The sequence below is a fragment of the Triturus cristatus genome, chromosome 3_2 (genome assembly GCF_964204655.1).
Source record: "Triturus cristatus chromosome 3_2, aTriCri1.1, whole genome shotgun sequence".
Lineage (NCBI taxonomy): Eukaryota > Metazoa > Chordata > Amphibia > Caudata > Salamandridae > Triturus > Triturus cristatus.
In genome coordinates, this window is record NC_140584.1 from 696,108,695 (window position 1) to 696,134,325 (window position 25,631).

At 46.2% G+C, this 25,631-nt stretch overlaps 1 protein-coding gene across 1 annotated transcript in view; it reads left to right on the top strand.

Annotated features, from left to right (window-relative positions):
* Positions 1 to 25,631, top strand: part of PGAP1 (post-GPI attachment to proteins inositol deacylase 1) — a 760,293-nt gene that overhangs the window by 589,960 nt on the left and 144,702 nt on the right. The window contains exon 22 of the mRNA XM_085648756.1: positions 14,503 to 14,700. Within this exon, the coding sequence (XP_085504882.1) occupies positions 14,503 to 14,700 (198 nt within the window). The remainder of the gene's footprint in view (positions 1 to 14,502; positions 14,701 to 25,631) is intronic.

A 25,631-nucleotide genomic window follows, 5' to 3' on the forward strand; every position in this document is an offset into this window, starting at 1 on the left:
AATAAAACCGCTGTGATGTCTGGTATTCATTTGTAGAAACCGACCACAATAACTAAGACTTTTCTAAATTAAATCTTTATTTTTTCCATTCACAAAAATGTATAAATCTGGTGAATATCTCAAATATTATCACAGTTCACTGGTGCACAACGTTAAGAGCATGTTTCTCGTGTATCACTTTGAAATGTCACTGTCACTTCACACCAATTGATTGCATTTATTCTGTATGAAACCCAGTCAGCCACAAATTATACATGTTTTAGAAGAACCTTCTGTGCTTTTCATGCCTGAATCTTACAGAATTTCTCCGATATTTTCTATTACAGTACACAAAGAAAACTCCCTGTATGTATCCCTGGGAGTAGTCACCACTTTAGACAGCTTTAGATGTCTTCCCAGACAATTAATTAAAAAAGTCATTCTATATAATAAGCTTACTTGTAGGGCCTACAGGTCCGCAGCTTTCATCCACTGGTCATTTAATCTGTCATTCACATTTTGCTTAATTCCATCGCAGTACAGCGGGTCATCGCATTTCAGCCACTGTACCCCCTCACTGTGAGTGGGGACCGTTTCCCTGTTCATTTCCTTCTAACAATGCTCCTTCAGTGCCTGAGCTAGTGGGCCAATGATTTGTTTCTTTTTGAAAAAAAAGCTATTTTTCTTTTATTATTTTATTTATGTATTTACTTTTGCAAGGGCCTGCAGCTTCCCCCACACTGCTACCCGACCACTTGTTGCCACTTTCAGAAAGCTGCAACCCGGATAAGCACTGATGTGACCAGCCTTTATTTAAAAAAAAAAAAGAAATATATTTTTTTTGTTTTATTTGTTTTAAATTCTAGAAATAAAACACATCACCAACAATTCTCTGGTATAGAGAGTAATTAGCGTATTAAATTAAACATAGGCATAAACTTCCCCTTTTTCAGTCTCTTCCCTAACTTCCACCCCCCTCCACCCGTATCCGGGTCGAGGCTAAGTACATTCTGTGCCGTTACATGCATTCGCCCGTAAGACTGCCACGCCTCCTATATTTCCCCCATTTCTTAGGGCATCCTCTGCCTTCATAGACCTGCTTTTCTGCCAGCGTGCACCAGTCTATGTTGTTTTGCAAACTTTTCAGATCCGGAGCCTCTCTCTCGCCGCCCATTTCCTGGCGACATTACATTGGATAACTATTAAACAAGTGATTAGCCGTTGCTTCACAAATGTCAACACCCCACCCCCCAAATATTTAATATAATCACTTTAGGGGGAGCAACAATTTGTTGCCCAATGACTTGTCATGTATTCCCTTACTTGTTTCTAATATTGCTGTATTTTGGTACACTACCATAAAATGCGAAAGAAACACCCCATCTGTGTGCACCTCCGGAGGCACTCCTCTGTGTCAGTTCTGCCTATCTTTTTTTGCACTGCTCGAGTGTAGTAGGACTTATGCAGATTCACAGCTGAAGATCTCTGAAGCCCGCTCTTATAGCCACTTCTCGAGGGGCTCTTAATGCCTCTTCCCACTCTCCCCCTTCTGCCTTCCCGGCAGTTTTTTAGGTGCAGCGTTGCAGCGCAACCCGCTGCTCGCTCTGCGAGACCTCTTGTGAGCAAGAACATTTCAGAAGGGGACTTGAAGCCCCACCCCTCAATTTCATTGGCCGGCGTCACCGTTTATATAAAACGGTGGCCGCCGATTGAAACTGAGGCTTTTTGGTTGCAGCCCTTTAGCTTTTCGTCCGGCCCACCCGAACTCAATCGCCTGCTTCACGGCTGTCGTGAAGCAATTCCTTATCTTTATAGGGGCCATCTGTGGTTCTGTAATAGAGGCTTGTTTACTCCGGGCAGGCACGGAGCGAGGCAGCAGCGTGTTCATTTTTGCATCACGCTTTCACTTTCACTTAAAGTGGAAGCGCAATGCTAAAATAAACACGCTGCTGTGTGCGTAATGGCGACAGCTTGTTTTATTAATGCAAGGGGCGCGAGACGGTGATTGCTGAACCAACAGCACAGAAGCAAAGGTGGCCTTTCATCCCTCATGGTAGTTAAGAGGCAGCCCAAAGGGTCTCTGCACCTGCTGTCACATGTGCACCCCTTGTAGGAACCCGGTGGACAAGGGACGGACTCGGGCTTTCACGGCGCTGCATTGATTAATCAGGATTTTGCACCATTCTCCAGTCTAGGCGGAGTGCACATCATTACATAGTATCAGAAAACAAAGCCTCTCTCTGCACAGGCCTCCAACTGACGAACACACCCCAGTATCCAGAACTGGAAGAGAATGAAACCTACGAGACAGTAAGGGAATAAACTGAAACACTACTACCACCTATGGCACGAGCGCAGCCCACCCTTTTACTCAGAGTCTCTGCAGTGGCGCAGCTAGGCAGGCCCCTTAGGCCCCAGTGCAGGTAGTGAAGATACCCTGGTACTGTTCTTTAGGTAGGAAAGCGCAGCATTAATCGGGGCTTGATGGGCTTATTGTGCTCCTGGCTCCGGTGCCACTGCACCCGCTGCACCACCGGCAGCTATGCGGCCGGATCAGCGGCTTGAGAAACGCTGTCTCGAGGCGCCCGTCTATCTGTCGCTCTCTCCTGCCCCTCACCCTCCGCTCTCCCTTCACTTCTCTCAGACTGAGTCCCCCACTAATACCCTTTCTAGTACCCCTCTCCCCACTCTCTCTCTCCCTCATGCCCCCCATCTTTTGATAGCTCTCATTCCGCCGATCACTCTCTCTCCTTCATGTTCCCCTCTTTCGATCAGTCTGTTTCGGCACATCTTTCTTTCGTCCTCTCTTTCGATCGTCTCCCTTCCCTCATTTCCATCTAAATCCTCCCTGCGCTCTGTCTCGCCCTTTGGGCACCCACCCAACTCTCATCTTCACTGTTCCTTCTCTCCCTTCCTCTCTCGCCCCCTCTTTCAATCTGTCTCTCTTCCTTCCGCTCTCTCTTCCCTCTCTTTTCATTCAACTCTTCCTTGCGTTTATCTCCCCCTTTGAGCCCGTCCACCCTCCCTGTCTCTAGCTCTCATGTACTCTCTTCCTTCTCTCTCTCTCTCTCTCTGTCTCTCTCATGTTCACTGTTCCTTCTCTCTCTCTCTCTCCCTGTCTCTCTCATGGTCACTCTTCCACCCTCCCTGTCTCTAGCTCTCATGTACTCTCTTCCTTCTCTCTCTCTCTCTCTCTCTCTCTCTGTGTCTCTCTCATGTTCACTGTTCCTTCTCTCTCTCCCTGTCTCTCTCATGGTCACTCTTCCACCCTCCCTGTCTCTAGCTCTCTCATGTTCACTCTTCCTTCTCTCTCTCATGTTCACTCTTCCTTCTCTCCCTTTCTCTCTGTTTGTCTTCATTTCACACCAGCTTGAACATTACATCTTTGCTTGCTGTACACGCGCACCCCCTCCCACTGGCACACACGCATATACATTCACAAGCACACTCTGAGTACACGTGCGCACACCCACACAACGAAACCTACAAATACATAAGCGAGATGGTCACAGAGAGAGAGAGAGAGAGAGAGAGAGAGAGAGATAGAGAGACACTGACGTGCAAGCATTAACATCCTTACCCCCACACACAGATACACCCCAGAGACACCCACACACCGAGACACAGAGATACACCCCAAACACAACCAGACACAGATATACCCAAGAGACATTCACAGATAAAGCCACACACAGCCACCCAAGAGACATCCACACATACAGCCATACACATATACCCAAGAGACGTCCAAAGATACAGCCACCCAAGAGACCTCGACACATACAGCCACAGATAGATAAACCCAGAGACATTCACACATACCGATACACCCGAGACATCCACACATACAGATACCCCCAAGAGACATCCACACATACAGCCACCCAAGAGACATCCACACATACAGCCATACACATACACCCAAGAGACATCCACACATACATCTACGTCCAAGAAACATCGACACATACAGCCACACACAGCCACCCAAGAGCCATCCACACATACAACCATACACATACACCCAAGAGACATCCACACACACAGCCACCCAAGAGACATCCACACATTCAGATACACCCAAGACAGCCACACATACCGATACACCCGAGACAGCCACACATACAGATACACCCAAGAGACATCCACACATATAGCCACACACACAGATACACCCCACACACGGCCACACTCGCTGGCAGTCTATTTGACAGTGTAATTGAATTAGACACCACCTTCTCTTGTCGTTTTCGGGGGGACGTACGCCGTGTGTGCACCAGGAGAACCTGTAAAATCGACTCGATTATCATAGAGAGACGTGAGTCAGAAAATAAATGAGACGTTTGACTAGCTAATGGTGCACATAGGTTACCACTCCGATCTATAGGTGTATGCACCTATATAGCTATATATACTCGGTGTAAGTCTCAGCCTCTCCCTCTTTGTATGTCTGAATCATCCATGCATATTCGGATTTGAATACTTGCTGCAGAAGTTACATCCACGGCATGTCCTTTCCAGTTGCACACAACGCTACAGACACAACATATGTGCAGATGGGCTGGCTGTCTTTGCGCCCCCGGCATACTAAAGTTTCAAACTATTTGAAAGTTTTATTCTCCCAGTACGTCCTATCCCATATGTTAGCTTAGATCTGCTACACAATTACAACGGCTTTGTTTGTTTTATTTATCCAAAAGCAAACCTTTCTTGACTGGATAAAATGCGTACCACGACCGGCCGCAATAATGACGCTCGTTATTTACAGCGCTTGGATATCACCCGTGGGGTTACGGTGCTACACACAGGAAAGTCTTGCTGGCATATTAAATACTCCTGCCCTGCTGAGCGGTGCCACTGAGAGGCGACGCGCACCATGGAAAGCAATCACCTTCAGAGAACAATATTATTGTGTGTGCCAAAGCAGGTAGGGCCGCGCAGCCCTCCAGCACAAACACCCCCCACTCAGAGTAAATAGTCCACGTCAGCACAGCGCCCCCGCCCGGCAGGGTGCCACTCGGCATGGACTCAGCTTCACTCGGAAACGTCCCCCACCAGACTTCAGTGATTCAGCTGTCTTCCAGCCCCCACCCCACCCACAGACAGACGGTCTCAACCACCTTAGACCCTCCACAGAGTGAAGCTATGGCTTTGTGTTGTATCTCTCCGTGAACCAGTCACATCTGTGGTTTAACTAAAAAGTGCACAGCCCCCACAAAAAGCGTTCCCCCCCAGCACCCACCGCTCTGGCAGCTGGTGGCACTGTGCATTCCAGCTCAGGGTGCAGGTTTGTACACCCCTGAGATGCCATCTTACTGCCCCCAGGTTGGCAAGCAAGGAACTCGACCCTCTCGCCAACCCAACTGAATCTCTATCTTTTGCTAGGCAATATGTCTGGCATAAAACAAGCCCGACCTATTGCATTGCCAGCACTTCTTAGAAATATCAGATCCATGAATCACAGCAGTAATTTTGTAGTGAACAATTACAATTGTAACAGCTTAATATTCTGAAAATATGAGACTTACTTAAACACTACTAATGTCTGTGGAATGTTAGTGGTCTTTGGAGTGTCAGTAACTTCTGTTCTCACCTTCACACCACTTTCGTCTGCATTCTCTCACTCAGTTTAGCCGCTAAGATCCATTTTCTTCCCCATCTTTCTGAAATCCTCCATGTGCATATCTCACACCTTCCCCCATCCCAGTTGGCACATATGAAACCATTGCTGTGTGCGCTCTGCAGAGAGGCCAAGGTTTGGATATGCATGTAATCTGCACACCTTTATGACTCACTGACAGGCACTAAAAAACTCGCACTGCCTTCACATCAATTTCAGAGGTCTCAAGTGCTCTCTGTCATAAACACTCCCTCCCCCCCCCCCCCACGCCCCACCAAACTTGAATTCACTTGGAGGTGACTCAGTCCAAAGTATGAACAATATAAGTCATATGGTGCATGAAAAAAACTACAGAAAACAAGGACTGCATGGTTGATATGATGGCATATCGTAAGGGTTTTTACAGTCGTTGTAAATTCGTTCAGTGTTTTAGTCAGTAACGTCAAAGACATGAATATTGAGCACGACAAGAACTCAATATTTAAAGTCGCCAGGCCCGTCCCCTTCAAAGTCCTACTTGCGGCACAGGTATGTGCACTTGTGCACAGTGCTTGTTTTCATGTTCGGAGGAAGCGTGGCATGGCGGTTCATGCCAGACTGTTCTTATTTGCAGGAGAGCTAAGGCTAATTTATAAAAAGCATTTGCAATGCAATAGGTCTCTCAGTTACTTGAGTTTAAGCTATTGGCATTGTAAATGACCATGCCTTTTTTTAATGTTTTTAAAACGAAAACAAAAATAAAAGGTATTGTTATTTTCAACGCCAATCGCTCAAACTCGTGTAAATGCGAGACCTATTGCATTGCAAATGCTTGTTACCTTTGCCATAGTGTCCGGGGAGTTGTTATTTTTTTGTATATCAGAAACACTGCTTTTTTATGCTGTGAGTCTTTCAGTACGGTCTTCTAACGGAGAGGATTCGGCAATTTCAGTGGACCGGTTGATATATTTGGTCTGTATGTATTTAAAGGTCTTAGAATCCGCTAATTGATATTCTTGATGGAAAATGTCTAGGCTGACCGTTTGGTCACCAGACAGTAATATTTCTCAGTTTACTGATGTCTATAAAATCTAATCTCAGGAATCCTTAAAGTTTGCTCAGTTCTGCAAGGGCGTCACTATCCCATAGGACTATCTAAGTGAGTAGTCCCCTCCATAGACGCACTCACTTGATATACAGAAACAAATTTCCGAAAGGTAAATATTTCCAAAACAAAGGTATGCCTTTAGGGGTTGGAAATGCGACCTCTACTATAATTGGCAACTATACGACACTAAAATTGAGGTGGTAAACTCCTACACCTATCTCAGGCGTGTCTTCTGTCAAACTTTAGAAGTTCATTCTCATCTTCACCACATGAACCAAAAAGCAGGAGCACATATTTACGCCATATGGACATTTTATAACTATTCAGGCAAAAGGCATTTTCAAGTACTTTTTGAAATATACAGGGCCAAAATTGCACCAACAATAACCTACGCCACAGAGTATATCCCTTTAGCCACATGGAACGTTTTGCATATCAGTGAAGGTAAATTTCTACGTAAATTAATGTTATTAAGACAAGCTGTCCAAGTACAGATTCTTCGGTTGGAATTTGTCATCACAAGTGCATTTTCAATAGCCTTAGCATATATAATTAGATTGGCTTTCAAATTTCTGCATGCAGAAGAAGGCTCATTAAGGGCTCCATTGAGATACGAAAACTTTAGTACAGGGAAAAAACAAGACACATTTCGAACAAACCTTAAGACTGCTCTACAATTCTTCCAGTGTACTGAATCCATTCTTCAGTCCTGGACTCCAACACACCTGATACACTTTCTGAAAAATGCAACTCCCCGTTTAAGTTTCAACCTGGATAAGGCATATTGCCTGAAATTATCTCATTACAACACTATCACTACTACAATCAAGTTTAATTCCCCTTAAAAATAAACATGTTTTACCTTGGAACATAAAATTAGGAGATGCATTACCATGTTGCGATTAGGACTACTTCCTTTAAAGGTTTTTACAAGACACTGGAACAACCTCGATAATGATAGTGGGGTATGTGATAAATGCAATCACGGAAACCAGGAACTAGCACATATATTATGGTTATGTTCTAATAAGGAGGTAGTAGGGGCTCGAAACCGTTTTATAAAACCAATAGTTTTTAGATATAGCCTTTCCTCCTCCATTGATTTAATTGCTCTTTTTAAAAATCTACCAAATGAATTTGTGTGCTATAAATTGTACAATTTTTTGAAATGCGTTTTATTCTTGTTTTAAATATGTGTGATTTTCATATTAAGTTTAAAATATTTTATAGAAGAATTTTATGTTTATAAAGTGGATTATATACATTCTTGATCTCGTAAGAGATCTATATCAATAAAATTAAATTGATTTGAAATTGAGTAGTCCCCACCAGCATTTACAATTGCATAACTTCCTTCCACACTGACACTCTTCTTCTGGTGTCCACTGGCAGTGTTACAGGATCTCTATTTCTATATGGTAGTGCTGGGTAGCCTCTACTTACCACTGCATATTTGTCTGTCGATTGCATGTCCGTAGATTGCAGGCTCGTCCTGTTGTGTGAACACCCCGTCATTAATGATTGCCAGCTGGGTGGCCCAATAGTATTTTTTAATGTCTAGAAGTTCTATACCACGATCAAACACCCTACTTGTCAGTTTATTAAAGGCAATGCGAGCCATCTTCTCATTTCACAACAATAAATAGACCTGAGCCTCCAGTCTCTTGAAGTCTTCAGGTATATTAAACAGGATGCTCTGACAAAATGTACAAGAATTTGGGCAGGGAAATTATTTGAAACATGGCCGCCGTACCCATCAGCGAGAGTGTCAGGGCCATCCAGTGTTTGATGTCACTTCTAAGCTGATCTAGCAGGGCGCACAAGTTATGGGCAAGAAAGTTATCTATATCCCTAGTAATATAAATGCCACTGTATCTGAAACACTGCGTCGAAACCTGTAATGGTCAGTTCATCTGCATTCTCGGCACTGCCCTCGCTAATGGATATAGATGTGATTTGCCTCAATTTATAGTGTATCTGGAATACTTCTCAAATATTTCAAAGACATGGAGGATTCTGGGGATAGGTCATTCAGGCTGTACCACATAAAGCAACATCCCATGTGCTTTCCCCATCTAAGACCGTATCAGTGGGTCTATCTGACCCATGCTGCCAGGGGTTCCAAATTCCGACACAAATGTCAAGGGTGAAAGTGAACATCAATATCTGGTCTCCCTTACTAATTTAAATGGGCCTAACAGAGTTTCATTCTCTCGTACCCCAGCCATCGTGGTCTTACATGGGAGCTCCACCCACTTCCCAAATTGGTGCCCAAAGCCCATCATCTCTAGGACTCTGAATATAAACTTTCACTTCAGGGTGCCACATGCGGTTTTGGTATCGAAGGACATCACCATGGCCTGCTCCTGTACATTCTGTGTATATCTCAAACAGCTATAAAATCTGCACAAGTAAAGCCTCATGCATCTGTGAGGCATACACCGTGACCAGCCATCTTTGAATAGCCTTTCCTATTCTTTACTGTTAAAGTATTTTTAAAGCCACTGAATGCTGGCTTCTTATGTCTGTGCATACATGTGCCTGCAAGGCCATCTTGGACCGTTTTTTTTTATACTTTGACAAAAACTTTTTTAAGATCGCCAGCTGCGAATGCATGTGTACACACAGACTCCAGCGTAGAATGGGTTTTGTTGTAGATTGTTAGTTTACCATTCACAGTTTGCTAAGGTGTTACTTTTTGGAATGGTCAACTGACAATATAGCATAGCCCAGGAAGCGGGCATTGGCCAAAATCTCTGGGGCCAAAGCCAGACCTTTTGGCATTTACAATTCTTGTTTGTTCTGGGAACAATACGTGTCATTATTAGTTTAAAATAGTTCAGCACAAAAAAAACTTTTTAACAGTAATACTTCAAGTATTATGTCAGTCTGCTCACACGTTATATAAAATTCAGACACTGCAATGAGTATAGTTCAAAGCAAGTTCTTTATTCATATCTTCTAAAGTCTACATAAAACAGTAGCCAACACGTTTCATCCTCATTGACTTCTTCAGGGCTTTCTTCCAAGTCTTTCTAATCAAGACTTGGGGGAGTATGTTGAAATCCTGTGTGCCGCCCTGCCTTGTGTGTCCTCATATTTTATCGTAAGCACATGAGTTTGTGCAAAGGACCCGTGTCGCATGGGTACCTGGGGAACGTACCGCGAGACAAATCGCCGCATCTGATAGACATCTAGCTGCAGATTCCTTACCTTTGAACTTCCAGGCTTGAGATTTTTCTCAGCAGTCCCCCTGCGGGCCGGTAGGTGGCGTCGTGTTCATCGTTGTCGTGACGTCTGCGTCGTCAATATAACGGCCACTCTGGTGCGCTGATGTCAGTTCTTTTCTTTCCGCGCCATCTGCCCCAATCTGTTCAAGGGAGCTACCCCCTGTTGTTTTTGAGAGACATTTTTCAACGTTTTGTCAACTTCGTCGGTGTGTAGGTATTCATGTCAAGCATGAAGACTTCAGGGTTCAAGCCGTGCGGTGCCTGTCATTGCGCTATGTCAGTCACAGACACCCATTTGGTCTGTCTTTGGTGCTTAGAGAGTGACCACGACTCCAAGTTGTGCTCCGACTGCTGGGCCATGGTGCAGAAGGCTTTGAGGGAGCGGTCTCTAAAGTTTCCTGCGGCCCGGCGTCCTGCACCGTGGAGGTCGCCTCGTCGGTCTCGATACCGGTCCAGGTCTCGGTTGAGAGGAAAGTCCAAGCATCGCTCCAGTGAATCGAAATCCTCTCCTTCAAAGTCGTCGAAATCAGGTAAGAGGCACCACAAAAAGCACAAGAAGTCGAAGCGTGCCATGTGTGCCATATTTGGGCGGCCTGACCCTGTGGTGCGCCTTTGGGCCCCACAGGCTCAGGAGACGGAGGGGGACCGTGGTACGCATGCTGGTATCTCCGACGGCACGGTCCCCGAGTGGACCTGTTCCCGGGTCCGGACCGATGCCGGCCGCACCTCCTCAACAACCCTCCCCGGCATCTCACCTGATGCTGAGCTCCTCAGCGGCACCTCCCCGATGCTTATTCCTGACAACACGGAGCTGGTTGGGCATCCTTTAATGCCAAAACCAGCACCGATGGAGCCGTACGGCTCCATGTCGTTCTTTCTGCCCTATTCTGAAGGGTTAGGGATGGAGGAAGAGGATTGTGAGGGGGGGCAGGATCCATTAGAAATCTGACAACTACAAGATCTGGACTGATATGAGGAATTGTGTGAGGCCAGCGGCCTGGACACCTCCCCAGATTCTGGCATGCTTTCCCCTCCTACCCTGGCTACAGAGGAGGGAGCATCTTTCGCCATGGTGGTGCGTAGGGCTGTGTAGGTCCTTGACCTGCAGCTTCCTATAGAGTGGCGGTCAAGACGAATGTCTTGACAGAGGTCCTGCATCTGGGGGTCTCAAGTTCTGAACCCCCTACTACCGTTCAATGAGGCCTTGACAGACATCCTTCTGGTTAAATGGGCCAAACCCAGCACAGGGACTCCTGTGAATAGGACGACCAGCCGCTGCCATCGCCCTGCACCAGACAACCCACTTTTCCTCACCACCCACCCCACCCTCAAAGCGTGGTGGTCCAAGCTTAAACTTTTTGAGGCGCATTAACTTCCACAACCCCGGACAGGGAATCCAAGAGGCTGGAAAACTTTGGTAAGAAAATGTTTTCTTCCGCCAGTCTAGCATTGCGGTCGGTGAACACCTCATGCCTCTTGGGCCATTTTTCCCATTTCTAATGGGATACGGTAGTGCAGTTGCTGCCCAGAGTCTCGGAGGAGGACCGGGCTCTATTCTCCTAAGCTATGTCAGACGTGGGGAGCGCAGCTAAGTTTGCCATCAGATGTGGCTTGCGTTTTCAACAACAGTGGTCTCCAGAAAGTGAAATGGAAACCAAAGGATTGAATATAGACTCAATAGTAGCTATATTTAGTGGACTTGTCCAGTCGGACACAGGTCTGATATTTACTTGTAGGTTTAGGATATAGTCCTACAAAACAATACATAAAATGGGACACAATCCTGTGTCCTACTTAGCCAGTAGAGTACATCAACAAGGGAGAAAACAAACAACAAGGGGCTCAGGCAAAGCTTTTCCGGTTTGTTACACAAGGAAGATATACTGTCTTACAAGAACAAATCACTACAAAACACCTTTACAGCGGAATGAACAAAAGTTTTTTGCGTATAAGGTGTATTAGGGTGTCGACAGCGTTTCGATCCGTTTGAAGAATGGGAATGGGCGGATCATCATCAGGACTTAAATAACATGCCTCATTAGCCGCAATTCCAGAATGGGGGAACTTGGGCGGGGAGACGAGGGCTGTTATAATGGCAGCTCCAGATATGATGAATTCAAACTCGGATACTGGGGGGAGTCGCCTTCGCGTACTCTAACGGCTCAGTCGCCATTATGTTGCAGGGAAGTTGCTGAATAGCAGGATTCTTCCAGGTGTGATTCCGGGAATTGATAGGAATATTTTATAGCATTGGAAGTATGTTGAAATCCTGTGTGTCGCTCTGCCTTGTGTGTCCTTATATTTTATCTTAAGCACGTCAGTTTGTGCAAAGGACACATCGTCCGACTCCATCAGCTCACCTTCTTCTACTTCCTCCATCAGGTATCTCTGTACCTCCAGTACCCTTTGGGCCTCCCTCCTAGTTCTGATCCTCACAGCAGGAGTCGGCGGCGCCGTGACCGAATCCGACGGCGCCGGAGCCGGCATCGAGCGCGGATCCAAAGGAACAGCCGGCGTCGAACGAGGTCGAGTCAGCGCCGGTGAAGAAGGAAGCGGCGTCGATGTCCTCGGCGCCGGTGGATGCCAAGACGGTGTCGCGTAAAAAATGGCATGAAGGGAGCCTGAGGATAAGCTTGGGGAACTCCCAAACTGAAGGCCATAGGAACCATAGAACCTAAAGGTGCGCCAGAGGGGTACAAGGCTCTGGAGAAGACCCCATACATAGCATTAAGATAATGTGTCGGATCTTGACCTGGGCCTGGAAACGATGGATATGGCTCAGGCTGAGGCATCACCGGACTGGGGCCGACGGTGGAATCTGCGGAGCCGAAGGCTCACCCGGAGCTGGAAGCTCCTCAATCGGAACAGGAGACGAAGCCGGAGATGGAGCCGGCGTCGGAGAGGGAGCCGGTGCCGGAGCCGGAGAATGCTCCGGTGAAGCAACAGGTGACGACACGCCAACAGGAGAATCAGGAACAGGCGAAGGAGATACAAAGTCCTTACGGCGTCGGGAGGGCGAGGTCGATCTCGGAACCGTATCCCGATCCGAGCGATGTCGAGATCCATGCCTCTTCTTTTTCTTGTGCTTCTTGGACTTAGAAGCATGTCCCGAAGTCAACTTTGACGCCGACCTCGACCTCGATCTTCTCCGGCCTCTTTTCTCCTTTTTCATGCTGGCGATGAATAATTTGGCTTCCCTCTCCTTCAGAGCCTTTGAGCTCATCTTGCGACAGGAAGAACATCCATCTACATCGTGGTCCGATGAAAGACACCATACACAGTCTTCATGCAGATCCGTTATTGACATGTGTTTACCGCACTCTCAGCAAGGCTTAAAACCAGACTTCTTCGTCGTCATATTCAGCTGAAGACAAGAAGAGAGAGCGAGATACTAGCAGAAAACAAAGTATCAAATACAGCTACAGAGAGAGTCCCGAAAACCGTTGGCGTCGACGGCGCAGAAAAAAGGGAACTGACGTCATCACGCCGACGAGGTCTTCTAATGGAGCCGGTGACGTCAGCGGAGTCGCGAGCGGAGCCGTGTCTCTGTGACGTCATCTTCGACCTCATCGGCGTGGACTGCTACAAAAGTTTCCGAATGTTGCTGGCGCAGGGGATATTCACAAGGTGAGGAATCCACAGGCAGATACTGTATCCACCAGAAAAAGCGTTACAGAAGGTAAGTACCTTGTTCATCTCTACCAGATAAGGTGTTACCGAAAGTAAGTAACTTGTCTGTTTACGCACACGTATATAGATCAAGTTAATCAATACTGGCCAGTCCTGAAAGGGTTAATTAAAATCTGAAAACCCATAAAACATCGGTCCTTTGCACAAACTGACGTGCTTAAGATAAAATATAAGGACACACAAGGCACAGCGACACAAAGGATTTCAACATACTTCCAATGCTATAAAATATTCCTATCAAGTCTCGATTGAAAAGACTTGGAAGAAAGTCCTGAAGAAGTCCATGAGGATGAAACATGTTGGCTACTGTTTTTAAGGAGACTTTAGAAGAAGATGTGAATAAAGAACTTGCTTCGAACTATACTCTTGCAGCCTCTGAGTTTTATATAACATGTGTGCAGAGTGACATAATACTTGAAGCATTACTGTTATAAAGTTTTTTGTGCTGAACTATTTTGAACAAAAAATGATACGTATTGTTGATAATTGGTGCTGAGCCATTTGTATTGAAAGTTGTTAAAGGAGTTTTTTCTCCTATTTGAAAGTTGAAGGGTGCAAATTTTCCGGTTCTGAGCACCAAGCATATGTCAGATAAAATGTTCCCACTGAAGTGGTCGGTGCGGTATAATATTGCCTCCAGCCTCCATCCTTGTATACAATCATTTGTGCTGGGATTGTGGAGATATGGAACAGCAGAAGCAAGTAGTACTGTTTAGAATTACTAACACGTATTGTGTAATGAAATGAATTGGCTGCATGCTCAGTTTGGGTATTTATAAACATAAATGTTCACTGTTCAGTGGGTCAAAGATTTAAGACCTGTACCTTTAGTTTTGTGTGTTTGATTTAGACCAAAAAACAATGCAATCTTGTTGTTTTTGTGCTTTGTTTTGCAGGTATGGCTGGTTTAAAGCTACTTGGGATAGCTTGCCTCTATGGACACTTGACACTGTTATTCAGAGTTCTCAGGGTGTGTGGTTTCCATTCGTGTCCTTGATTCTCTTTTTCTTTGGGATCAGCGTTGCCTACTGGTGTGGAATATTGTTTAATTTTTCTCTACGCTGTCTCTCCTTCTTGTGGATAGCTCTGAAAAGGTAACTGGAAAATGCTATATCACCGGTTTAAAAATGCTTGTTTGGAATTGTTTTTTTAAGTTGGTTTATTATAACATTCAACTATGAGAAGGTCTACAAATTTCTAAGGCCGACACATATCTGACAGCAATAGTTTTCTTCACTTTTTAAAAGGTATTCTATGTTTAGCACTCTTTAATGTGAATGCAATGCTTAATGTGAGCAGGTGGTTTCTGTTGCTTGGCCCCGCCACTTAATTGTCAACTGTGGCACTTGTTACAGTCCACCACATGGTGGCGCTGTTTGCCTATTTTTGAAATGAGCACAACAGTTATTTAATGACCTAATCTACATAAAAAATTGGTAATACCTGCCAGCCAAGCCATTCTTATAGTCCTGGGTGGCCTAGAATAGGCTAAATTGACACACTTGAGAGAGTGTGATGGTCAGTGGCAGCACTGGCAAGAGCAATGACTGGTGCAAGCTGCAGTGGCCTTGTGACAATGGCCCGGGCACTAATTCTATATGTATACATACATATATACATATATATGTATTCACTGAAAAAACCATAGGTTTTACAGATGTTATAGTTAGGAATTGGCATTTAAAAAAACCTTAGAAATTCACTGAAAAAAACATAGGTTTCAGGGACGTTATAGTTAGTTGCACATTTGACTCATAAAACCAGAGAAATCCGCCCGTTATAGTTTGTTGAGCTAACTATAACTCACGCGCCCGCAATGCACTGGTGATGACGTCACATATTACATCACTCATGGCATGGTCAGTGACATCACTGATGACATCACTGATGACGTCTCAAATGACATCACTGATGACATCATCCAGTGAATGTGTGTTTCTGTAAAGTTTAAATATTTTCCATATATATCTATGCCAAGGTGTATTGAAGAAAGAGTGAATTTACAAGTCCCTGAATGGATTATTTAGTAGGTGCGTGCCTAACTGTATAACTAAGTGATTGAACATGTGTTACTGAATGTATGGGTTAGTGACTAAATTGTGTGAAAGTCTGTATTAGTGTCTCAGTTGGTGTATAAGCGCCTGCATGGGTTGGTGAGTAGCTACATGAGTGTCTATATGGGTTATTGATTTGTTGTATGAGTATCTGTATGAGTGCCTGAGTGTCTGTGTGGGTGGGAGGGTGTGTGACTGTGCATACATGTCTGAGTGGGTGATTCACTGGTTGAATGGATTCAAAAGTACATCTGGGAAGGGCTGTATGGGTGAGTTAGTGTGTGTATGGGTGTGTTGGTGAGTGAATGAATGTCTCACTGGTATATGTGTGAGTAACTACATATGTTTTAAGGCAGTATATGTGAGTGTTGGAGTATATAAATGACTATACGTGAGAGTAAATTATTTGAAGGAGTGGGTGTATAAAAGTGTGTGCTGTATCCGTGATTGTATACGACAGTAAGTATGTGTTAGTAACTTGAAAAAATAAGTGATGTGGTGCGTGTATAAATAACGCAGTTGGTGTGTATAACTGTATACATGAGTAAATGGGTATGTGATTGATTCTTTGCATAACTGACTAGGTGTGTGAGTAACTCTATGGATGAGTGGCGGACTGTGACTGTATGTATAGGTGTATGAGTGCATATTATAGTACTGTATTGATGAGTAACTGCATGTATAAGTGAGTGGATGCGAGCATAGACCTAGGAAATAGTGGGTGGTATGTAGTATCTGGCATTGTTGTGTGTATGGTTTCAAAAATAGTAGTCTGTATTTTAGAGTGTGTATCAAAGTTTATATTAGGCAATCAGTATGTGCATCAGATTATCAGGTGGATGATGTCATCAGTGATGTCATCAGTGATGTCACTGACCATGTCATGAGTGATGTAATATCGGACGTCATCAACCGTGCATTGCGGGCACGCGAGTTATAGTTAGCTTAACTAATTATAACGGGTGAATTTCTCTGGTTTTATATGAGTCAAATGTCCAACTAACTATAACGTCCATGAAACCTATGATTTTTTCAGTGAATTTCTAAGGTTTTTTAAATGCTAATTCCTAACTATAACGTCTGTAAAACCAATGGTTTTTTCAGTGAATTTCTAATGTTTTTTAAATGTTAATACCTAACTATAACGTCTGTAAAACCTATGGTTTTTTCAGTAAATTTCAAAGGTTTTTTAAATGTTAATTTCATATTTTAATATTTATAAAACCTATATTTCTATTTTTTTTTGTAATATTTTGGAACTCTATTATCCTTTTTTGTTTTTAATTTGAAAAATATGTAATGTTTTATATCTTTAAAAAAAAGTATGTATTCCGGGGAGTCGATATATCTTGGTGTGCGGCGGCCCGAAGGAAGCGTAGGGAGGCACTGGTTCAGGCGGAGGCGACAGTGGAGGAACTCGAGCGTCGGTGCCGTGGGGACGGGAGGGAGCGAAATGTGCGGCAATTGTTATATGCGCAACAGACATCGGCTGCTCTGTTGCTCGACGAGGCGAGGCAAATCTGGCTGGCGACGCGCAGCCGCGTGTATCAGTGGGGGGACAAGTCTAGTAAAATGTTGCACCGTCTCTGTCAGGGCACCTTCCAGGCCCAGGAATTGCCGGGCATTCGGGACTCGGCAGGAAGGCCGATTACGGATCCCCCGGCTTTGGCCGCGAACTTTGCTGCCTACTTTGCCGGCCTATACGCCCCACGGGAATGCTTACCAGGTGCCACTATAGATACGTTTCTTGCAGATCTGCCTCCAATTGGGGTGTCCGACGAGGTGAGGGACCAGTTGGAGGCCCCCTTGACCGACGAGGAGCTGGGGGTGGCGCTGGGGGAGCTCAACCCGGGCAAGGCCCCGGGACCCAACGGGTTTCCCTGCGAATTCTTCCGCCGGTTTCGCGCGCAAGTGGTCCCGTATTATCGGGCAGTGGTCGAGGAGGCCAGAGATAGGGGGCGCTCCCGGCAGACTGGAGACACGCCGAAATTGTAGTTTTCCATAAGCCGGGCCGACCCCCGGACCAACACGCCTCCTATCGCCCCATTTCCCTTTTAAATGTGGAGGCCTAAATATTGGCCAAAGCATTGGTGAACCGTCTCTTGCCGCATATCACCACCTTAGTGCACCCGGACCAGGCGGGTTTCATGCCTCATCGGGCAACCAGACATAACATTCGGAGGGCGCAGGTGGCAGTAGCGGCCATACAAAGGACGGGACAGCCGGCGGCCTTGCTGCTGGCGGACATGGATAGAGCGTTTGACTCCCTCAGCTGGGTTTATCTCTTCGCATTGCTCCGCAGACTGAATCTGGGTCCCCGGTTTCTTTCCTACATAACGCTCCTTTACACGGACCTCACGGCGGCGGTGCGAGTAGCGGGGGTGACCTCTCCTACTTTCTCCTTGGGACGCGGAACGAGGCAGGGATGCCCTTTGTCCCCGTATCTTTTCGCTCTTGCTATGGAGCCGCTGGCTAGGTGGATACGCATAGACGCGCAGGTTCGGGGGTTTGAATGGGCCACGGGCCTGTCTGATCGGATTGCGCTATATGCCGACGATGTCCTCCTTTTCCTTACAGATGTGGACAGGACGGGGCCTCGGCTCCTGCGCATTATGCAGGTTTTCGGGGAAACGTCAGGCTTGTACATGAACCCTCGCAAGTCCACCCTGTGGGCGCTAGGTGAGCGCACGAAAATGGGGGCGTGGGCCTCTTCAGTTCAGTTGGCGGTGGGGGGACTGAAATATCTGGGGGTGTTCTTGACGGATGTGCCGGCGGTCTCCTGGGAGCGGAATGTGGCCCCAGTATGGGAGCGCGTCCGCGCCGATATTAAAATCTGGTCCCGTATGCCCTTGACTCTGTATGGGCGATCGGCAATATTTAAAATGGTGGCGCTCCCTCGACTCCTATATCAGCTACAGAACCACCCGTACAAGATTCAGCCAGGTTGGTTCAGACAGGTGAATTCGGTGCTGGGGCAATTCCTGTGGGAGGGGGGTAAGGTGCGCGTGGCTATACGGACGTGCTTCCTATCCACCTACTGTGGAGGGCTGGCCACCTCGGATATTCTGTCATATTATCAAGCTTCACATCTTCTAGTCCTTAACGAATGGTGGTACGGGGACAGGGGAGACCCGGCATATGCGCTGGAACGGCAACTTATGGGACGCCACACGCTGCATACACTCCTTTACTCGGCGTCCCTGAGGGGTCCCCCGGTCACGCAGGTAGTGTTTCAAATCTGGAGGCAGGCTTTGCGCCGTATGGGATGGTGGCGGACCTTGACTCGGGAGACTCCCCTGTGGCACAATGGGCGTCTACCCCAATTGGCGGCCCTACAAGGTTTTAAGGGATGGGATGACATTGGCATCTCCACGCTGGGAGATGTCATGCGAGGGACGATACTTAAATCTTTCCCTGAGCTACAGAAGGAATTCCATATGCCACGTGAGCAATTTTTTAGATATCTCCAGCTCAGGCATGCCCTGTCGCCAGCATTGGTGGGACTGGATTCGCTCCCTGACTTCAGCCCATTGGAGGCGAAAGTCTTCATGGGGGATCTACCAGAAAAAAAAATGTCCAGGATCTATCAATCCCTTGTTGCGCACAGCTCCCCCACACTGAGCAAACTTCGGGGGGACTGGGAGGCAGAGGTGGGCGCTCTGGAGGAAGAGGATTGGAGGGAGGCGCTGGCCGCCCCGCGAGGTGCTGCTATAGCCATGAGGCTCCGGTTGGTTCAATTTAAATACCTGCACCGGGTGTACTTCACGAGAGTGCGGCTGTGGCGGGCGGGGCTGATCGCATCCCCGGAGTGCCTGAGGTGCGGCAGGGAAGAGGGCACATTCTTTCACACTATCTGGCAGTGCGCGTCCCTTGATCGATTCTGGAGGGGAGTGTTGGCGTGCCTCTCGGAGGTACTGGGGTGGGAGCTCCCCCGCTCGCCGCGACTGGCTCTACTCCATGTCATGGAGGTTATAGGGGGCAATATATATAAACGTCATCTCTTGTTGCTGGGTCTCACTCTAGCCAAGCGGGATATTGCAAGGGAGTGGAAGGCGACACGTGCCCCTTCCATGATGAGATGGAAGAACGGCCTAGACTTTTGTATGGGGCTGGAGCGGCCCGTCTTCGAGGCCAGGGGGTGCCCACGCAAACACTTTAAGATCTGGAAACGATGGGCAGACTACCGTGGCATAGGGCTGGAACCCCCCGCAGAGAGGGAGATCGATCCATAGGGGCAGCTATACACGGACGTTGGTGGTCCTGGGGGGGCAGTGCGGGGATGCGTACGCTGCGAGGGGGGAGCGGGATGGATGGAGGGGGGAGAGTAGGGCTAGCAGTAGGAAGTGCGATCTTTGGGGTTTGGGAGCGGGGGGGGGGAGTTGGGATGGGAGTTGGGGAGTTATTGAATATACAATTGTCTATTGCCTTTATGTACATGTATGAAGCATTTGGCAGACGTCTCTGGGTTACAGGGCTCTGCATGGAGATGGCTATATTGACATAATAAAATTTGTTTAAAAAAAAAAAAAAAGTATGTATATCGTTTTTTGTTGTTTTTTTTTTAGAAAACTGAAGTCCCGTACCGGTAGTGTGCCAAGCTCCATCAGCACATGAATCCTATCCGCCATATTGCTAAACTCGTAAAAGATGTGCATTTCGTATCCGACGGGTTCGTGGCACCGCGTCCCACGTAACATATACGTTTGTGGTCGCGCCAGCTGCTACTTTGGTATGCGACGGGTACGCAGTACCTAGCCGCGCCTTACGTCATGTATGTATGGGGTCACGCCCGCTGCGCGTTGCGTATGCGACGAGTGTACACTGCCAGGCCCTGTGTTATGTCATAGACGTATAGTGTTGCGCCGGGAACGCAATTCCCTAATTTTTTTTCCGTCTCAAAACTATATCTAAATAAGTTTAAAGTGTATATGAGAACAAGCGATAATCTAAAATATTTGAAACATTTATATATTTCTAACTGTAATAAACTTATGGTAATAGTTTCTCAAAATCGCGTCGGGTGCGGCCTCCTTGTGCGCTTGCTGCGCGATTGCCATGTGACCTTAAAGAAAAGCATTTGATTGGTTCATAACATTTCCCATTGTAACAGTTGGAGGACCCCACCCATTTTTGCCATTCTCTCGACAGTGTTTGATGAGAAACTCCTCTTCTGCTTACAGAGCTTTTTTGAAAACGTTTTGCTATGTACACATATCTGACAGTACACACAACATGCAACCATCATCTTCATCAATATTCATGCTCTGTAAAGCAGCCTTCCACCTGTGATAGCCATGCATCTAAAAACTACATCAGAACTTTTCCCCAATGCCAGAGGTAACATGGTTGCATACGCTGTCCACAGCACAATGTAATGTGGTACGGCCCAGGGGCAGTATCATGTATACATAATGAACACACGGACACAGATAGATAGTGGAAGTGGATACGCACATGTGCGCTCGACTCGTTTTAATTACCAGGGTCACATATCCAGTGATGTCTGTGCTGGATGCGTGTGGGGTGAGTGTAAACCAGCCCTCAGGGAATGCTTGCTGCTAGCATCAACTACAACAGTAATCATTGGATCACACACAGAGATTCAATAATAAAAGGGTCAATAGTTTGTGCTGCAGTAACGTAGGGACACTAGATTTGAAATAATACAGAAAATATTCCATCGTAAAACAACCATAACTTGTGGTATACTAAGATACAGGCAGTAGATCTGAAATAATACTCAAAAAGATTGTATCATAAAGGGTCCATTAGGTCTAGTGCACTTAGATAGCCACATCAAAAGCATTCAGCATGTGCACAGCCAGCGATGATGCGTGCTGCGGGCGGGCCATACTAGGAGCAGTGTCTGTTGCCTACAACACTACATCATCTGCAATAGCGACTCGATCTGAATTGTAAACGCTGCTGTCTGCAGTGTAGGCCAGAGAGCGGTCAGCAAGGGCCCACAGCCACGTGGCATTGACTTGAGTTGTCCTGTTTGCTGTATGCGAAGCAACAAAAACTGTGCGGACCCTGTGATGATGCGTATGCGTGGTGCGGACAGAGCGCACTGGAGCAGTGTCTTTTGCCTACAGGACTGCGTCATCTACAATAGCGACTCGATCTAAATTGTGAACACTGCTGTCTGCAGTGTAAATTGAAGGCAGTAGTGAGCACAGTCTTCCATGAATACTTTTTCTCACGTCCTCTTCACAAAATACAACAACATAAATTACACAAAACTCTGCAATAAATAAATCAAAACAATTCGAATTGCGATCTCTGCTGTCCACTGTGTACACTGTTATTCAGTGTTCTTTACCACTTCCAAGAAAAATTTGGTCATTGTACTAGACCTATAAGTCATCTTAAAAAACTTCTTCAAGCAAGTATACTAAAAGGCTATTGTACGTATTTCAATAGACGTTGTAGTTAGTTGCCTACTGGATTCTGTAATTAAACAATCACCACTCGATCTGAATTGTGAGCCCTGCTGACCGCACTGTAGGCCAGAGGCAGTGGTCATTAATGCCTCACAGCCACGTGCCGTTGGATTCCGAAGCACGCAGTTGGTTGCACCTGATCGGAGTGGGTACACAGAAATCATCACAAACTTTAACTTCTGACATCCTCATTCACAGAATCAAGACCCCGTTTCACTGTTCCGACCTGCTGTACCACGGTGTACTCCACCGACTGCAGTCAACCAAGCCCAATAATCATGTGTAGCAGTTAGCTTCGGAAGCACAGAGTCTGATGCACATCAACAGAGGGAGTTCTGTCAAAACCAAGCAGCAAGTAATATCGGACATCGTCCATTTTGGGATCAAGACACCGTTCCACTGTTGGGACCTAGAGTTGGTTGCACCTGGTCGAAGGAAATACCTTCATCTCCACTCTCAGATACAGTTCTAACATGGTCCATTGTGGGATCAAGACCCCGTTCCACTGTTCGGACCTGCTGTACCGCGGTGTACTCCACCGACTGCAGTTACACAACCCCAATAATCATGTGCAGCAATTAGCTACGGAAGCACAGCGTCTGATGCACCTCAACGGAGGGAGTTCTGTGAAAACTAAGGAGCACGTAATATCGTACATCGTCCATTTTGGGATCAAGACACCGTTCTACTGTTGGGACGTAGAGTTGGTTGCACCTGTTCGAAGGGAGTACCTTCAGCTGCACTCTCAGATGCAGTTCTAACATCGTCCATTCTGGGATCAAGACCCGTTCCACTGTTCGGACCTGCTGTACCGCGGTGTACTCCACCGACTGGTGTCAACCAAGCACAATAATCATGTGCAGCACTTAGCTACGGAAACACAGAGTCTGATGCGCGTCAACGCTGGGACTTCTGTGAAAACCCACAAGCAGCAGGTAATATCGGACATCGTCCATTGTGGGATCAAGACACCGTTCCACTGTTGGTACCTCTTTGACTACTGTGTTAGTAGTATACAGAGCACTTCACGTGCTGGGCCTGAGGCTGGGCGCTGTCTGCCTGTGTCGCAGTAGCCAGCGTTGATCTCAGGAGCCTTCCCAGCTCGCAGACCTCGGCCCAAAAGCTTCCGCCGGCACGTGGTGGGCCCTCTTTCACATACAACGGTGTCAAAAGGTGAAGTGTGGGGCATATGTGCGTCCCAGCGGTCATGACGGTTTCTGGGTAGCAGCAGGCTGAGAGCATTATTCCCGCAGCCACCTTCGCTCACGGCGTCAGCCTCGTGATGGTGTAAGCTGTGCAGACCTGACAGACATGTTCGCCATTTCGGAAGAGAACTACACCCAGAGAAACGTGCCTTTTATTCATACCCCTACACTAGCCTTGCGTAGGTAGAGTCAGCCCACTACGCTAAAGATTTGGGAGGGGAGGGGGTACTTGCGTGCTATGTTTTCGTAATCTTCCCTACTAACTGTACTATCATGGTTGCGTCCACTGTTGACTTCACTCAATAGACCATCAGTGTATGTTGACATGTAAATGTCTGTGCTCTGCATACTCAAGTCTGTCCGGCACAACCCCTCAACACTTTGCATTGTATACTTTTATAATCGAGAATCACTTGCAACCTTCGCACATAATTTGCTCCCATCTCTCCCCGCATTCTGCATTGTGTGGCAGAGGTGCCATGCCATGTTTGGTTTGTGTACATGGCTAGCCACGGTTCCCACAGTACGTTGTGTCTGCTAGGTGTACATGTTGTTTGTCATGTTGTATGTGATTATATAAGGTAGTGCGTTTGTTCACGAGCAGTGCTTTCTCCCATTTACATATCGCTGTCTTAAAGAGGATACCGAAGTTTTTCTCACAGGTGAAAAGTGGGACCACAATGGCAATCATTCATTACTATGCAAGAATGTCCAACTGCACAACACTTCTAAGCTTACAGCCACCAATCGTGCGTGCATTCTTAAAAGCACGCCAACTCCTACAATCAGACCAACATTTACACAGCTTTCTAACGGCAGTTATCTGCTTCTTAATAACATGGACTGGTACGCAATATAAGCTGGCATACCGTATGTCCTTACTGTTGCAAACCGTATAACTCCCTCTGGCAATCTCTATTCCCACCGACACAAAGTAACTCCCAAAGTTCAACTTGGCCATCAATACCTACTTTGAAAACAGATTTTATTAAACGGAGCAAACTGAAAGCGCTGTTGTTTCAAACAGAAGTCCCTCACTTCTCCAAAAGTACTTCAAGTAAAATACACTCCCTTTTAAATACAAACCTCCCATTACACTTTGTGAATTGTTACACAATTTTCAACACATCTGACATTTAAGGTCTGGCACACTTTTTTAACATTGTCTCCTTCGGCCTTCTCACAGGCTTTCAAACTTGTTTTTAGTCTAATACCAGACTTCATTCATTCGATCATCTCTGGAATAACAGCAACAGTGCCCATAATTCTCGCTCTGTTTGCGGCCATCCTACTACTATTTTAGCTTGTTAAAAATGGCTACGCTCCCTGTGGTAACAAGCATGTCCGACAGAATATGCCTCTACGCGAAGCTACATCAATACCGTGAAAAAATTGAACAACTTTTCGGCTGCCTGCCTCTATCTATTATCGGAGCCAGCTACAACATGACATTTATTTACACATATACAATCTGCGTGCAACCATCTTTTTATTGCAAAACTTGCCCAATCGACTGGCGAATGGATCTATGCCTTGCCAACATCCCAGCAAACGCTCCCGATATCCAGCAGGTAATGGAGTATCTTGAAAACCATGAACTTGATTGTTCGGGCAGTGGAGCAATGGCGGATGCAACGCAAAAAGATATCCTGGTGGAATGGTATTTCTGCGCAGCTGCGAAAGATCTCCTGCAACGTGTGACCTTTGACTACATCGCAGATTGCCTGCCAATTCAAATTGCCTCTCCAACATTCGAGGAACATTACTGTCCCTTCGAGGATATGAATTGGATCGCTTCGCTTTTCTCACACGATGGCAACAATCGCCTCTTGGAACATTATGCATCTCAAGCCGCTGAAGAACTTCCGGACTGCAATCTCCAAGACTTGTAAGAAATTCACATTATTCTTGGATTGATTTTTTCCACATTTTTTGACTTTTTCCTATTAAATTTTTTTATACACTTCAATTAAACTATTTTCATATAATAACTTTCTAAGTATGCTTAGGCATTTGAACTCTGTTTTCATTATTGGCCCTTAGCTGTCCACACTAACCAGGGATGGATGATGTATGGCCTATGCAAATACGCTATTTACTTGCTAAATTAGCCTAAACCCAACATCCATTTTGAAACCATATCTATTCTTTGTACATACGTTTCTCTGCCTGCCTCTTATCCACAAAGCCCTTTCACACAAATTAGCTCATCCTCATCCTCTGCTCACGAACTGGCGATCAAGATCAAAAAACACGGCATTGTTTAGGAACTGGTAGGCACAGTGTGGCAATCGTATCCTACCTTTATTTTCATTCTACAATT